Below are 17,229 nucleotides of genomic sequence, written 5' to 3'. Positions count from 1 at the left end.
GTGCTGTAATGCTGGTTGAATCTCGCTGCTAGGACTTGTTCCTTCTGGGATCCAATAAGCCTTTTGGTTGCTCTCCTTCTCAAAAGCTGATGTCTTGTGAGCTCTCAGATTCTAAGGAAGGTACATCTGGAGGTTCACACGGCGCCTGGCCAGATGGTTTCTGCCTCATGTGCTGAGTGTTACTATGGGCAGCTGACTCCTACAGTTTGTCTTTCTACCTCCTCGCCAGCAACTACAAGTACCCTCACTGCAGTGCTCCTGAACTTGGCCTCTGGGTCAGAGCCTGCTTCCCCTGCTTGACATGACACCTTCTGCCCTGTGGCTTGGAGCTCCCTGACAAAGGGCACAGTGTATGTCTGTCTTCCCTTGGGTCATTGTGACCCTGTTGGAATATGGCTGCTTTCTGATTTAATCCACTTTTACAGTTGTTTTCATTGAAAAAGCAGCTCTCATATTAGCCAACTCAACACCGCTTAGAGGAGTTATTAATTTTGGATGAGAAGTAAGGGACCAAACAAGATGCATGATACTGCCAACTGTATCCAAATTGGACACAGGCATTTGTTTCTTGAGGCTTGGCTTGTCAGAGGGGAACACCTGCAAGAAGACTGACCATGCCCTGACCAGGTAGCCTGTCTGTCAGGGCCTTGCCTCGTTCTGCCTCTGCATCAGATGCTGCTCAACCTTCTTTCTTAGGGCTCATTCCTTCAGAAAAGAGATCAGGGTAAATATTTCCTGACCTTAATAGCGATATGTCTATTAAAAATGTCTTCAGTAGTAAAATGGAGGAAATTTCCCTCACAATTTACCCTCAGCCCTGGTTGCCATTAACATATCACATGCATCCCCCAGAACAGACATGTGCATTTAGGAGACTATGCCATATATACTGTTAGCCCAAAAGGACATTTAAGAATATGTTTTGGATCATTTTTTAATGTAAGGCTTCACAAATGTTTCTCAAGTTTCTCAGTGGTCTGTTTTTGTGATAGAGTTTCACTGTGTGGCCTAGGCTGGCCTTCAACTTGAAACTCTCACCCTAGGTCCCCAAGTGCTAGGATTATGGACTTGCACCATCATGACTGATATAGCTTATGCTTTACGTTGATTGTCTTAAAAAAGTTTAGCCAGGTCTGTCATGTCAGCCATCTGGAGACTGAGGCAACAGGATTGCAAGTTCAGGTCCCACCTCAGCTACAGAGTGAGCTCAAAGCCAACTAGAACGCTCATTGTGAAACTTGTCTCAGAACAATGAGTGAAAGAGGCCTGGGGATATGGCTGATCAGTATATTAAAGTGTTTCCAAGGGGTTACTGCTTTAGTTTTATACTGAGACTATTTGCACTATTCTAATTTACATGATTGAAGTAATTTTTATCTTTCATACCAAACTTGTAATCTATCTACAGAAACACAACCCTCACTTTAAAAATAATAGGAGATAGTAATATTCGGTTTTGTTTGCTTGTTGTTTGTTTGTTTGTTTGTTTTTGAGCAGAAACTGAGTGGCCAAGGCCTAGAAACACAGATTCAGACTACTTAAATTCTGTGTTCTAACAGTTTCATGAACTTCTTAAAACTTTGGCGTTATTTTGTGTGTGTCTGTGTGGGCATCTGTGTGCCACAGTGCACATGTGGCGCCCAGAGGACAATGGGTGGTAGTAGTTCTCTCCTTCCACCATGCAGGTTCCTGGGACCCAATGAAGTCATTAAGAAAGTGCCTTTTCCCACTGAGCCACCTTACTGACCCGCTGACCCACATGAAGGCTTTTTTTTAAAAATCATAAATCAATGCACTTTTAATACATTGGAACTATCAGATAGGTAGTTAGGTTGCAGAGACGTGGGGATATTTCTGTTATAGGGCACAGATGTTTGATGACATTCTTAGTCTTTGAGCTGGTGGAAATTAGTGATCTGCCTGTTAGTGCATTTCCAAATGATTTACCTAGTGATCACAAGATGTTAACAGGTCAGTGTTATGTGGACAGTGAATGGCTACTCGTGGGGGGGGGCGCTAAAGTTAACTCAAGATAATTTGGCTCTGACCTGAAACATTAGTTGGGAAACTACATAATCCTAGATGGTCTAATCAGTCAGTATTGTCAGCATTAATTTCAGGTGAATTTCTGAGTGAAATCAAAATTAAACAATCAAACCCTGTTAGCCACCTGCACCAGTTCTGTTCCTCAGTCGGCTCCGCGGTTTCCAGTCCTCAATCATAAGCTGGTGTGCCTGTTTCCTAGCCCTTACCCAGTGCATATTACAAATAAGACCTTTTGGTCCTGAGTTTTCACTGCTGGCTTCATAATATCTGCTGCTGTATGAATGCGTTAGATTTTGTTTGGGTCAACATTAGCATGTTTTCCTGTTCATTGATTGGCTTCCTGTTGTGCCCTAATACTACTTTCCTGACAGCTCCTATTTGTCATTTTAATCACTTCAAGTGCCTATCAAAAAGGCCATTAGCATTTATAATGCTGCAGTTACTGAATTATTCGAGACTGGTCCTTGTATGTCCAGGGACCCCAGCTGAAGAAGCCCGTCTTACATTTGTGTCTGTCAGCCACCTGTGTGCTCTAGAGTGAAGGCCACACAGCTCCTTTCCCACCGCCCACGTTAGCTTGGCAGTCCTTTCCTGTTTCCTCAGGCCTTTTCCATGCTCGCCCTCCTTTTCAGTGTTTTCCAGTTTTAATTTTTTATGTTGCAAAATAAAGTCGTATTGTTATCTTAAATGTAAGACAACTGTCTTCTTATTCTCTTCCGTACTTACTTCGTTAAAAAGAATAAACTTGGGCAAGTGAGATGGCTAGCAAGGGTGTTTGTCAGCAAACCTGCTGCCCTGACCTCAACCCTGTATAGTCCACATGGTGGAAAGGGAGAACCGATTCTCTCCCGGAAGTTCTCTGACTGCTCCACTTGTGCCTGGCACACATACAGTAAAGAGATGTAAAAAGGAAAAACCTAAAGGCAAATACATTTTCCTTTGGAAGGGACTTGCAAGCCAGTGTTGGGGTGAGTGTTGCTCCTTCTTGTCTGCACATAACCCCTTGCATTATTTCCTTCCTAGTGTGTCTGAAGGAAACTAAAAGGGATGTTTTAGTTCTAAGGAGGTAATGACTCCACTTTCTCTGTCTTCCCCCTGAACATCCTTCAAGAACCCTGAGGTGCACTGGCAGTAGGCAGCTCAAGAGTGGCCCCACTACGTGATGATTTTGTGATAGAGTTGAATTTTGTTAAGAGTAACAGAAAAGAAAATGCAGAATAAAAACCCTGTTTGAAAGAATCTGAATGAAAATTGAAAGTTAGCTAAATAAGAATATGTGTTTGTGATTCAACTCAAGCAATTCTGGAAGGGCAAATTAGCAGTTGAAGAGAGCCAGAGTGGAGGTCGAGGGCAGTAGAGGTGGAGGAGGAGGTAGAGTCAGAGAACAGCAGAGGAGGGGCTGTTATCAAACTTAGGGTTACAACTTATGCTCCAAGTCAGGTCTTGCCCCTTGTCCTTCATAAACCAATTAAAAGAGCCACATTAGAAGTGGAAAGCAGAAAAGGGAGGTTTATTCAATGTGGCCACATTGGGCAGACAGATGGGGTACCCAGGAAACCCCACGTGTGAGATAAAAATTTTAATAGAGGGTGAAGGACGCACACATCTACCACTGTTACTCATGATGGTCTTAGTTTTGGTGGGTCCCACCCTGTAAGGTGGTCTGACAAGGAGATACAACTGTTTAAGTCTCTTTCTAGGAGACAAGTTCCCCCTATGGCTGACATCCTTTTCTTCTCCCACCATGAGATTCTTGGAGAAATTCTCCCTTTTTGGTGTCTATTGTTTCTGCATTCTGATAGTCAGGTCTAGAGATACAAGTATCTCTTTAGAATGACTTCTTGTCTTCCGGCCCCTCAGAGGTGGAAGTGGAATTGGAGGAGGAGGTGGAGGAGGGCAGAACTAGAAATGGATCTAGAGAAATGTAGGTGGGGAGGAAGACTGATGTGGAGGATGGAGGCGGAGGTGCAGGTAGCAGTAGAGGAGAATGGAGATGGGAGGTAGAGGAGGAGGGGGAGTTCAGTAGGTTCTTGGAGGTAATGGGAGTCTTGTGTATCTTGACTTTGATGGTGAGCATAGGTGTATATCTATATCAAATCACTTAATTTTATATTTTAATTATGTGTGGTATATACATACAAATTATGTGCTAGTAAAATATTAAAAATATTCAGTATTCTATTTTCTGTCTATAACTTGCATGACTTTTTATCACCATAGTAAGTCATACTTCATTATATTAATATTTGGAGGATCTTTTCATTTTTATTGTGGAAAATATATGTTAATTATGTTTAAAGTATTGTGGTATATATTTCACATAAGGCAGTATTTAAAGAGATACATTTCATATAGTGCTACTTTCAAATTTTATGCCTAATATGGTTTAACAGGAAATATGAGTAATTATTGTAAAATAATCCTATAATTAATGACAACATTTTAATTTTTTACTTGGTGGTAAAACAACAAGAATATTTCCTAGAAAAGAAGTGACCTTCCTATCCACAGACCACCATAAAGCTAGACACAAAATTCTTTTTCGTAGAAAAGGAAACTCTGATTTCACTGTGGCCAGGCAGGTCAGTTTGTCATCATTTCATAGTTTACAATGTCATGGCTGTCCCTTGCTTTAACTCCTGTGTCCATGAGTGATGGATTTGGAGATACCTTGTGTCACATCACCAGTAATGTCCCTACAGCTCCTGACAGTGTGGTGTAGGCTAGGTGAACCTGATGTACTAGAGCCTCTTACTTTCCCTTTAATGTGGGCAGAGCACAGAGCTGGTAGCATTGGGGGTCCCGTGACCAAGGCTGCTCTGCAGTCCCAGATATGGGTTCCACTTGCTGCTGCCCTGTTGGCAGAGCACTTTTCAGTCACTGTAGACATTAGGGAAATATGCTTCTGGCTTTTGTGATCAAGCAAATTTATTAACAACCATGAGGCTCAACAATTTTCAATAAATCATGACTTGCTGATTTATTTCAAAAGATCCATATAGCAGTAAACAATACCATTTACATTTAATTAGTTTTATTGAACAAGAAGCAATTTTATTTGTAATGAAACACATGTTATGATTAAGGATGTATTTTAATGACCTTTAAGTAATGGGAACAAATGTTGCCCTTGACCTAATAGCGGAGGCTTTCCTACATTATTGAAAACTTGAGAATGATTTTTAAATTATCATGAAACGCTTCAAATGACACTCCCATTATTGTGCCATTATTCAGTCATTTGATGTCTAATATACTAAGTGAAACACACGCTTGTAAATGTTGATGTGTGCGTGGAAATGCGGGTGATTGCTAGCTTGTTCTTTATGCCCCTATATCAAAAGGTGGTGTGTGATATGGAAGTTTCATGTGTTGGCAGTTACTGCGACCACGTGTGTTCAGTCCTAAGATTGATGTTCATTTTTATTTTTTGTGTTCCAGGACCTTTTTTCTATCAGTGCCTATGTTTATGCTCAGAAGCCACAACTGGATATTCACAGTTTTGAAGGAACATTTACCAGGGTAAGTTAAATATTTGGTTAGTATAAAGATATTGACCATCTGTGTAGGTTAAGTTAGTAGACTTTTGTTTAGAGAGAATAATTCAGTCTAGAGTAGACTCACACTGAAGCCCTGAGGCATGAAGCAAAAGCTGTAAAGTGTGTCAAGCTCTTAGCGATTCCCAGGTGACAGTTGTGTCTGTGGAGTACAGTCACTGACATCTCCTTGGTTTGTAGCACATGCCCTGCTGATAAGGTCTGGTTCCCACAGGATAGGAGTCCGAAAAACAGTGCAGTGTAGTGAATTCAATCTTGGCTTTGGGTAATAGTTTATGACCTATGTGCCCAGCACTTCTAGCTTCTTATTTCCTGGGAGGATAAAAACATGTTTACATGAAAGTGTATGCATTTATACAGTCCTTCACTTCTGTGTGTATTCTGTTCTACATGCTTGCTATTTTGGAGACTTGGGAAAGCTTGAAGTCCTGTAAGAGCTGAATACTTATTTTAGCAGCTGATAACTGTTAAACCTCTTCTTTAATAAGGGACTTTATTATGTGACTATGTTTTTTCTTATATTGGAGCATGATTGGATATGTTTGTTACTGTTGTCATATACAAGATTTAGCTAGTGATCATTATCACTTGCAAAACTAATTGCAGGTGCTAAATTATTTGACAGTATACAAGTTGTAGGGACACAAGCTTAGAACATCTGTGAGGCATTCAGAGTCTACAGGGGAGATGGGTATCACTTTGCAACTGCTTATTTACATGCATGCTGTAGAGTACATGCCAGGATGTACATGGAAACATGGGAAAAAGCATGTGCACTGGATGCTCTGTGGCCTTTCTGTGCTTTTTCAAAAATATTATGAAAAAAGCTGACATTCTTCTAGAACACTTTTTAGTATGTAAGAGAAGCTGTTACAAGTAGATGTCTCTCAATAAAAAATTAATCCAACCGTCATTATAGTTCCTTCACTACTTCCTCTTTCTTTTCTCATTTGTATGGCTTGTGACTTCATAAGTTTTGGCAATATTTGCTAGACAGATGTTTGCAGATCTCAAGGTTAGAGTCTGAGTAGGCTGTTTAGAATGCTGGAGGGTGAGTGTGCCATTGTGGGTAGAGATGCTGGAGTGGAAACCTAGTCAGTCCTCTTGAAGGAAACTGCACAAGAACCTTCAGCTTAGGGGAATGGCTGTGTCTGTGAGTTTAAGAAGCTACTTTAGATTTCCTCTCACCTTAGGATGGTAATGGGCACTGAACATTATGTTCTGACAGACCTCCAACAACACCTGCCAACGGTGAGAACAGCTAGAGTCCACCCTTCTTTACTGCATAGTTAAACTTGGGTTTGATAATTCCTCACATTTCTTTCTCCTGAAGTGGGGTATAATCCAAACTAGCAGAGTTTGTGACAGGCTGGTTTCGGGCATGGTGGAAGGAAACAAAGGTCACCCTGGATCACTGATGTTAGGGGGGGTTTGCTCTCTGAAGAGAAGGCTCCTTTTTTTCACACAGGATCACATGTCCTCTGTATGGATTTGGTGAGAGTAGCTCTCTCATTACCAAGGGACTTTTGGAAAATATCAGGGATGACTATTTGGGAAATTTGTGAGGCAAAAGTGGCCTCCTTAAGGTGTGGTGTCTAGCAAGCTTAGTGAGGGAGACAACCCAGGCATGCAGGAGAGTCAGCCCCACAGCAACACCATGGAGTGATTGCAGCTGATAGTTGATTGCTAAGGAGGTGCCTTGTGTGAGCTAAGAAGAGATCCCAATTCCCATCACAAGAGTGGAATACCTTCTGTGTATCTGGTTCAAGGAAATAACACATTGTTTTGGACAGAAAGAACCTATGTACTACAGACAAAAGAAGAAATGGGAAGGTAGGCGAAGCAAGCTTTTATTAGAAACCCCCAATAAACCAGCAAAGGAAAACTCCAAGGGGAGAAACACTTGACCGGTGGCTCTTGCTCTAGTCACTGAGGGCGTCAGGGTGGAGCTGAACTCCCGCTGTAGTGGCTGCTGTGTCTCTCCTGTGTTGGGAACTATTTGGGGAAAATCCTCTTAATAACTTGTGCTCAAATGCAAATGATCCACACACCAATTCCAATACAAGGGTTGTCAGGCTGTATATACACAGTAAGATCCCAACATATGGTGTCTATAAGAAACCACACTAAACTCACTTACAGTTTAAAAGTAAGAAGATAGAAAAATATGTCTTAGGCTAAGACGAAGTAAAAGTGAAGTTTCCTATAGAAGTATCACAAGAAGTTTGTTTCAGAAGATAATGAAGAAAGGGTTAATTTATCGTTAGGCTATTCAAGCATACATAAACAACAGCTTTGAAATGCCTGAGGCTAAATCTTAGGACTGCAGGAGAAAGAGACAGATTCTTAATGGTTGTTGGAAATTTCTGTACCCTCTTAGTAATTAATTTAACAGGTATAAAAAATCTGTAGGAACATAATAGCCTTGAAGATTATCTTTGAAGCCAATTGAACTGACAGCTATAGAAGATATCATTCAACATAGAATGTAAAATATGTTTGTGGGTATGTGGGAAATTTATCAAAATAGGACAAACAAATCTTAATATATATATAATTTTAAATTAGATTCACTTGTTCTCTATCCACAGTACAGTTAAATTAGAAAGAAATAACAAATATGTCTTGGAAATTGCTCAATTTTCAGTAATAATAATACATCCTAAATAGCTTTTAAGTTAAATAATTGATTAAAAGAGAAATTTAAAATTGTTCCAATACTGGAAGAAAACATTTATAATAAACTGTCTCAAGAGCTTTTCACTGTGACCCAAAATCTAGAATTGTTTTAAAAAGTTGATAGATACATTTGGGTAAATGAAAGTCAGATTTACATATCAGAAATAAGCATCAACATTGTCAAATGTCATATGAATTATGAGAAAATATGTGTAGCTTACATTGTGCCCTTATGGCTAACCTGTGTTAGGAAAGTACCCTTAGAAATTGACATTCTTATACATGTTACATAATGGGTAAAACCTAAGGACATGCCTCAACTAGATGATGGGACAGACTTAGTAGACATCCTATAGGAGAGGCCAACCCTCTCTGTGAAGCAGATGGGAGGAGGGGGCAGTGGAGGGAATGGGAGGGAGGGAGGGAAGGGGAACTGGTATTGGACTGTAAAAAATAAATTAATAAAAAATAGACACACAACAAAAACTAAGGACATTGTTTAAAGTAAGTTACTCAGAAAGAACAAATATGTATGATTCTGCTTGTAAAAGGTAGGTAGAATAGTTGCATTCATAGAAAGTGGAGTGGTAGGTAGGTGCTGGGGCTTTAGGTAGCACAGAGATGGTGTTTAATAGGGACAGAGCTTCAGTTTTATAAAATAAGGTGGTTAGTGGTGATGACCACACAACACAGTGAATCTGCTTAATGCTGTGAGGTAAAACTGCTTAGGTCAACAGACTTTATGTTGTGTGTATTTACCTCATTTTAAAAAAAAGTCTGAAAAACTAAACGCCAAAGGATGCCGTGAAGTCTAGAGTTTCAACTGAAAAAAATAAGCACAGAATAGAATGAAATGTAAACATTCCTAAGCATTTGAAGATATCTCTGTGTGGAGAGTAAGAGGAACACCTCTAGTTGTGTTTGCAGTAGCTTCTCCCCCGAGGAAGCTCAGGAAGCTGCTGTGTTCTGTATGGGTTCCGAGACTACTGATCGTGCCTTTCAGTGTGAGCTCCATAGAGCAGAGAGAGAGGCCTGCTCCTAGGATAACATGAATGTCCTTCAGCAGGCATCAAAAGCTCTAACTCACTTTACACCTCATTTCTCATTCAGAGTCCCTTACTTTTTCTGATGGTATCTTTTCCTCCTGGTGTTTTTTTTTCGGGGGGGGGGCTTCTGATTGTTTATTATGTCCAGAAGGACTATCAAAGTTCCATTATTCCTATAAGGCCGTTAGGCAACATTCCCAAAATCCAAAGTCAGAATTTGCCTTCTCTTCACCCAGATTCCCCTAGCAGATCACATCTCTTGCTGTTACTGCATTGGACCAGTTTTGCTTCATGGCAGACTTGTTGATCTCAATCTGTGTCCACTGTCTCATTAGCTTTCCAAAGGCAGAGGCAGGCTTTAGGTGTCACTGTGAGGCTTAGGCATGGTGCACCCTAGCTATGACCTTCATGTGGGTTTGATGAACTTGCTTTCTGGTTGAGATCAAGGTAGTGAGAAGAGAGTGGAGGAGCAGTCTCAGTGTTGGCTTTGTGGTGCCATTTTTGCTTTGGTTTGAATGCAGTATCTCTTCATGGGCTCATGTGTTTGGAGACGTGTCCCCAGCTGGTTGTTCTCTTTTGGGAGGCCTACTTGACAGACATAGAGCCACTGGGCTATTGGGCCAGAATGTGTGGGTTATAGCCTGCCCAGCTACAGCCCTCGTCTCTCCATTTCTTTGCTGCCTGTTCCGTGTTACCAGGCATTTCTTCCTAAAGGTCTTGGTAGTGTTGTTGTTGTTTGGAAACTTTTTATATTGAGAGAAGCTTGGCATGCAATCTTCATCTTTCTTCTCAGTCTTGATAGAGAAGATATTATGGACACCGAGTCATCCCTTTTTATATAGTTATCCCACAGGATAGTTAAATCAGGGTTGTACACAACCTGTTGTATTTGTATCAAGATTAAACATACATCCATATGTTTTGTTCCCTTTGGATTTGGTTTTTTTTAGAAAGGGTCTGACCTGGAACTTCCAGAGATCCACTTGCTCCTGCCCCATGAGTGCTGGGAATAAAGGCATGCACTACTATCCCAGACCTTTCTCATATATGTTGAATTACTTTTAGATAACTTATAATAACTAGTTCTGTATAAATGCTGTGTGATAGCTGTTCTGTTGTGTTAGTTTTGGAATTAGAACAAGAGAGAAAAGTCTAAGATGTTGAGTACACACATACCAATTGTAGGGCAGGCTGTATAGATGAGACAAGTTGAATAAAACTAGAGACATACAGGACTGCTGCAGGACTGAAGATAGGATTGAAAGTAGCAGGGGGCAGCAGGGTGTGCTCACACATCTCATTTACTTGGACTCACCATGATATGCACAGCATAGGAAATTCAAGTTTCACTTTGTGAAACTTTCTAGATTTTTTTTTTTGAGGATTCTTGACCTACTGGGCTGAATCCACATCTAGGGAGCCCAAGAATACATTGCCAGCTGTCTGTGTTATGGGGCACATTCACGTTTGGAAGCTAGGTTTCCTGTTTCCCAGCTACCTTCTGAATTTAATGACTATGTCTTGTTTGTATTGACCTTCTCCATCTCTCTCAGTGGAACATTTTCTGTATCCTCTTCACGGCTGCTTTACTTAAAAGAAATAGTTATATGTATGAGTTTCCGTAGTTTTTATGTACTTCCATAGCCTGCTACATTTTAAAAATTAGATCAGGGAAAACTGCAATATACTAGCAATACATAATTTCCTTGGTTGTTCATATTGCATGTGTCAGTGTTGTTTATATATTTACACACACCCCACACACACACAGAGTCAGCTTGACATAAGCCAAAGTCATCTGCAAAAAAGGAACCCCAGTTGAGAAAATGCCCCTATCAGTTTGACCTAGGGGAATAATTGATATGGAAGGGCCCACGCAACTGTGTGCAGTGCAGGTGGTACTGGGCTGTCTTAAGAAAGCAGGTTAAGCCAGGTGCAGGCGGCACACGCCTTTAATCCCAGCACTGGGGAGGCAGAGGCAGGTGGATCTCTGAGTTCGAGGCCAGCCTGGTCTACAGAGCAAGTTCCAGGACAGCCTCCAAAGCAGTACAGAGAAACCCTGTCTCGAAAAACAAACAAACAAACAAACAAACAAAAAAAAAAAGAAAGAAAAAAAAAGAAAGCAGGCTAAGCAAGCCACAAGGAACAAGCAGATAAGCAGTATTTCTGCATGAAGGTTCTGCCTTCAGGTTCCTGCCCTGTTTGAATTACTGCCTTGGCTTCATCCAATGGACGGTGATTAGGAAGTATTATCCAAATAAACTCTTCCCCAAGTTACTTTTGGTTCTGTGTTTTTATTGTAGCAGTAGAAACCCTAAGAAGGTGTCCCTGAATTCATATGCTGTGGAACCTTGATCCTCAGCATAGCGGTATTGGTACATGGAACCTGTAAGAGGTGACTAGGTCACTATACCTCATGATATATGTCCTTCCTCCCCATCATAAGCATTATGACCTTGCCACTTGAAGCTTCCTGGCTTATTACATGCAGCCCAAAGGGTCTTACCCCTGGTCTCATGCTTTTCAGCCTCCAGAGCTACAGATATACTTTCATTATTTATACATTCCTAGTCTGTGAGATTCTGTTACAGCAACAAAAAACGAACCAAGACATGCAGATCTGAGTACCATTCTTCCCTCTGATGTCATTTATAGTATCCAAACTTGATAGGTGTCTGGCTCTGGTGAAGGCCACCTCTTCCTCAGTTGTACTTTTCAGAATTTTCAGGAACACTAACCCGAAAATGTGTGGGCTCTTCAAAATGTTTGTTTTTTTCCACTGTTGTTGCAAAAAGGAGGGATTTAAAAGAGATTCTGCAAACACACACATATATACATGTAAACACACATGTGCATGTAGACACACACACACGCAGACACATGCCTAGGCAAGTGAGAAGGGGAATGGGAGAATTGGTGGAGTTCCAGGTCTAGAAGAGGTCTGTGTGTGCCTGCCCTGTTGTTACTCAGTGTGAGGTTGATGGAGGAGGAAACTTTCTATGTGAGGGCCATTCCTATCTCTCTTAACACAACAAAACTTCGTTAGAGAGTTAACACTACCAGAGCTGTCTAAAATGTTAGCATCTAAGCCTTGTGTGTGTTTTAGATTAAAGCAAAGAAGCCACTGTGGGAGGTGAGAAGGCACTGTGGGCTGGTACTCCACACCCGGAGTTTCTTTTCAGAGTATCCTGTGTGAAAACAGAGTGGCAAGATGCTAATAATGGGGGTGGGTTCCAGGGGAGACCAACACATGCAGAAAGGCAGAACATCTCCTTTACTCTACATGAACTTGGCATGCCTTTACCTTGGTGGCCCAAGGTCATGTCTAAGGAGTACACTTCAAGTAAACGGCCATGTTGTACCCACATATGACATTTTGGGCCAGTTTGTTTTTCTCGGTTAAATATATAAATCTAAAATTTTAGATCACCGTAATATGAAAATATTTTTGTATGCATTTTTCAAGTACAAAGAACGAAAAAGACATTGAATATCTTTAAAATTAGAAATTGAAATTAAATTCAATTACAGAAATATATTTGGTTGAACATTGTTAAAAAGTAGTACTCTTAAGAACTTTTTTAGTACAGTGTAAAGGAGAAGCTACCCTTGTTGGGGCCAGTTTAGACTGAATTAGTAATTGGAACACACAAACTCTGAGGCTGCTGTCGTAATGGGTGCATTGTGCATTTTGATGCCCCTGGTGACTCTAGCGGAGTCATGCACATTGCACATGAGTCTGTGTCTGCCACCCTCCTATGGCATGGGGCAACCTGGCTACACAGTGTGATGTGAAAGTGGTTCTGGGGGGCTGGAGAGATGGCTCAGAGGTTAAGAGCACTGCCTGCTCTTCCAGAGGTCCTGAGTTCAATTCCCAGCATCCACATGGTGGCTCACAACCATCTGTAATGAAATCTGGTGCCCTCTTCTGGCCTACAAACATATGCTGTATACATAATAAATAAATAAATTAATTAAAAAAAAAGTGGTTCCGACCTTGCTCCAGATGCTAATCTTACCTTTTGTTTAAGACAGAAGCCTTCCCTTGGCAAACTGGAGTTAAAACTGGGCTAATACTTTTCCTTATCCTTCACCAACATGCACTCCTGCTGTGCATTTTCTGCCTTAGTTTCTCGTGTAAGCACAGCACCCAGCCTTCATCAGTGTAAGCACAGCACCCAGCCTTCATCAGTGTGAGCACAGCACCCAGTCTTCATCAGTGTGAGCACAGTACCCAGTCTTCATCAGTGTGAGCACAGCACCCAACCTTCATCAGTGTGAGCACAGCACCCAACCTTCATCAGTGTGAGCACAGCACCCAGTCTTCATCAGTGTGAGCACAGCACCCAGTCTTCATCAGTATGAGCACAGCACCCAGTCTTCATCAGTGTCTCTTCCCGTCAGCAGAGCTCCCTGTGCTTGCACAGGTCACTGCTGAGCGACCAGCCTGGAACCTCATCATTTGATATTTTTCCCCTCAAAGTGTATGTTTTCCAAACTGCATAACCCTAACAAAAAGGAAACCAAAAATGAAAGTGGTCTAGAAATTCCTCTCCACCATCCCAGTCTTTTATTACTTTTGGATGAGATTGGTAAAGAACTGTAGAGTGATTTTTGTGATGTGTATTTGATATAAATACCTAAAGATGTCACTCACATTACAGAATTGAAGGAAGACTGTGAGGTTGGGTGTTCTTTCATACTTTATTAGAAATAGATAAAGTGGTGTAGAAAATTAATGGGAAAACAAACTTACATTTCTAAAATTAAATTGTGTAGAATTTTATTCCCCATTCAGTTTTATAAGACTGTTACCTGCTTTAACTCCCATCTGTCCCTGAGAGCCTGGCATAAATGGGAAATATTATGCCAAATGGTAAACACGTGTGAATAATTTTTAAGACTTTTTTTGAAGGAAGCCTTAAAGAGAGGTTTTTGTTTGTGGTTAATTAATTTTTTGAGACAGTCTTGTTATAACCCTACCTAGCTGTATTTTGCTGTATAGACCAGGCCCTACCTCAGACTATTGGAGTTCATTACCTGTGCTTTCTTATGGCTGGAATTCAGTTCACCACTGTATCACTAGAGTTTTAAAGGAGTGAAGTATGTTGTACTCAGGGGTAAATAAGGATGTGCTAAAGGGGAGCTTGTTTGCATTTCTCACTGGGTGTGTCTGCAGGGTGGGCTTTGCAGCCCAGTGACCATCCACAAAACACAGCCTGCTCCTTCTCTTGAGGCACTGCATGCTCCACCTGCTCATGGTGCTCCGTATGATAGCTCAGCTTAGTGGCTGGATGGCCTTGCATGTGCTGTCAAGTTTGCGGACTCATGGTGCTGTGGGAGGTAGAGAGTTCCTCTTTATTTTTTAATTATTAATGTATTGAGTAAGTTTATGTTCCTCTTCTGTATGTGGAGGGCAAAGGTTAACACTGTAGTTGCTTAGGTTATGGTCCTTAGGGAGCCTTTTATAAAATGATAAATATGCAGATCAGAAAGTGTCTAGTTGAGTATTCTATTGCTGAACGACCAACATAGAATTGAAGGCTATTTCATATTGGCTGTGTTTCGTAAGAACAGCAAAGAGCATCAGGACTTTTCTCTCCAACAGTGTTTATCACAACTACACACTCAGAAGTTGTCATTGTAGTTCAGCCGTGATGTCAAATAAATAGTAATGCAGTCAATCAAGATGACCTGTGTTTTTTCTAAGTTGATTCTTTTGTTCTATTAAACCATAAAAATAAAGGGAGAACCTAATTTTCCTTAGATAACTGTTATCTGTTTACCTTGAAGAGTAATTTTAGTTCTGAACTTGAGAAAAGGCAGTGTACTCTTGGCATTGTCCATGGAAGACAGTGTTGGAAAGCATGAATCAGATTACTCCAAAGTCTGTGTGTTTTGAAGACTAGTGATGATGTGGGGAGGTTCCACGCAAGAGCTCAGTAAACATTTTATCACCCTTATTTTATCAAGGTAAAGTGATTAAAGTATAAGTATGCTTATAGTTCTGTCACCCTTAAATAAATATGAATATAATTCTTTGACTCTCCCCTCCCCCAGCAGACATGAACATTTATTTATATTGAGTTGAAATAAGCCTTGGCTTTCCCACATAAAGTGGTCTTAGCTGGTCTAGGGATGTTCATCTGTGATAGAACAATTGTCTACACACGGGAAGCCTTGCGTTTGGTTCCTGTATTTATGAGTAGTATAACCAGGACATAAGTAAATTAAACTTTGTTCTGTGTTTTTAAAAAAGTTCTTTTTTAAGCATCAGTGCCCCCCCACAAGGATACATGTATTTTTAAAACATACCTATGTTGTAGACTTGCTGACATGATAACCTTCACAGTCACAAAACCCCAAACGTAGGCACCGCTAGGGTTAGGGTGTTGTCTTCTCTGGGCACTGGAGAGGAATGCAAAGATCACACAGATGTAAGACATACGCCTGAATTCAGCTGCAGAAAGGCAGTAGGTTTCATAATTACAGATGCATACAAAGCACCTATGGGACAAACAAAACTTTTTACTTTGTAAATGTTGGCAGTATTGGAACTATTCTGAAGTAGTGATATAAGTTTAAGTTCTGTGCATTAAATGTAAATCAGAGAACTGTGTACCAAATATATTCAGTAGCTACCAAGATAGCTGGAAAAGGTACTGTTTGAAGATGGCCTGATATAATGGAAAAGACTTGCCATAGCTCCAAACTCTATTGTCTCCTCACATTTGATTGTTTTGTTATTTTGGAATGTATCTTGATAGCAAATTATCAAGTTAACATAAAGATCCTGTGGAAGTTTTAAGGGTAATCCTAACAATCAAGATGATGTGAGATGTTTTTGCCCTGTGCAGACATTGAGGTCGGACATCGGTTTCAGTGTGTATTGTCTTCCCGGAATCACCGTCAGTTGCAAATCTTTGGGCTTTTATAATCCTATACTCCAGAAAGGCTCCCATGATCACAATATAGACAGTGGCTTTACATTAAGATAAAATCCTCAGCTCGTATATTTTATCTCTGAATATCAACACGAAACATGTACCCATAAAATTAAAGAGTATGTACTACTGCTATTGTGGTATTGCTGTTTGGGCACATTTGATGTTCACATATATAATTAGCAACAAACAGCTTGTATTTGAATTCTGCTTAAAGAAAAATAACGTAATTTAAAGGGGGGGATTCAAGAGAAGCGATCTATCTCTTCTGTGTGTGTTACTACTAGTCACAAAAGCATTTTTCATTGTTCATGAGCATATTTATATTTTATTAAAGAACTGCCCTTGTTCTTGACAAAAATTAGGGAGAGGAAATTCTACCATGTTTATGGAACATAGTTTATTCAAGGTTGTGTGTGTGCTAATCGTTTTTTAACTTTCCAGGAAAAGTGAATCTCAGATTAGGAGTGTTGCTTACACCATGTGTTTTAAAGAATATTTTAGCCTATTCTCTACAAATAATCTGCATATCATGAGCATACCTATGAAAATTTAAAATTATTTATTATAAATGTAAGCATTAGCGATAAGTGTGTATGTATGGATCAATCAAATTGTAGTTTCAGGTTTTTATATTCCCCCTTGAGACTTGTAATGGGTTGGGTACAGAAGACGGGCATGTTTCTTTTCTAATGCAGTAGATATCTGGAATATGAATAAAGCCTTGCTAATTTTCCAGTTTTGTTTTGTTTTTTTTCTCCCTGAACAGGAAGACAGTGATCCTCCCATTCATGAAAGTCTCAGTATAGAAAACACATTGTGGGCAAGCACCATTGTTGCATCAGGTAAGGGAGAAGTTTCTCTGCATGAATCTCACAGACAAAGGATGTTAGTGCTGCCCAGTTATTCTAAAACAGTTTTCCTAAACAGCCCTGACGTATTTAGGGACTGCCTGTT

The 17,229-nt window shown here is 40.4% G+C and overlaps 1 protein-coding gene across 4 annotated transcripts in view; it reads left to right on the top strand.

Moving 5' to 3' along the window:
- Atp9b (ATPase phospholipid transporting 9B (putative)) overlaps positions 1-17,229 on the top strand; it is a 195,689-nt gene that overhangs the window by 68,333 nt on the left and 110,127 nt on the right. For all 4 annotated transcript variants that reach the window (XM_040757788.1, XM_040757790.1, XM_040757789.1 and 1 more), the window contains exons 9-10: positions 5,488-5,568; positions 17,042-17,117. In XM_040757788.1, the coding sequence (XP_040613722.1) occupies positions 5,488-5,568; positions 17,042-17,117 (157 nt within the window). The remainder of the gene's footprint in view (positions 1-5,487; positions 5,569-17,041; positions 17,118-17,229) is intronic.

Source organism: Mesocricetus auratus, unplaced genomic scaffold (assembly GCF_017639785.1).
Source record: "Mesocricetus auratus isolate SY011 unplaced genomic scaffold, BCM_Maur_2.0 Super-Scaffold_100015, whole genome shotgun sequence".
NCBI lineage: Eukaryota > Metazoa > Chordata > Mammalia > Rodentia > Cricetidae > Mesocricetus > Mesocricetus auratus.
This window is presented reverse-complemented; position numbering and strand designations above follow the sequence as displayed.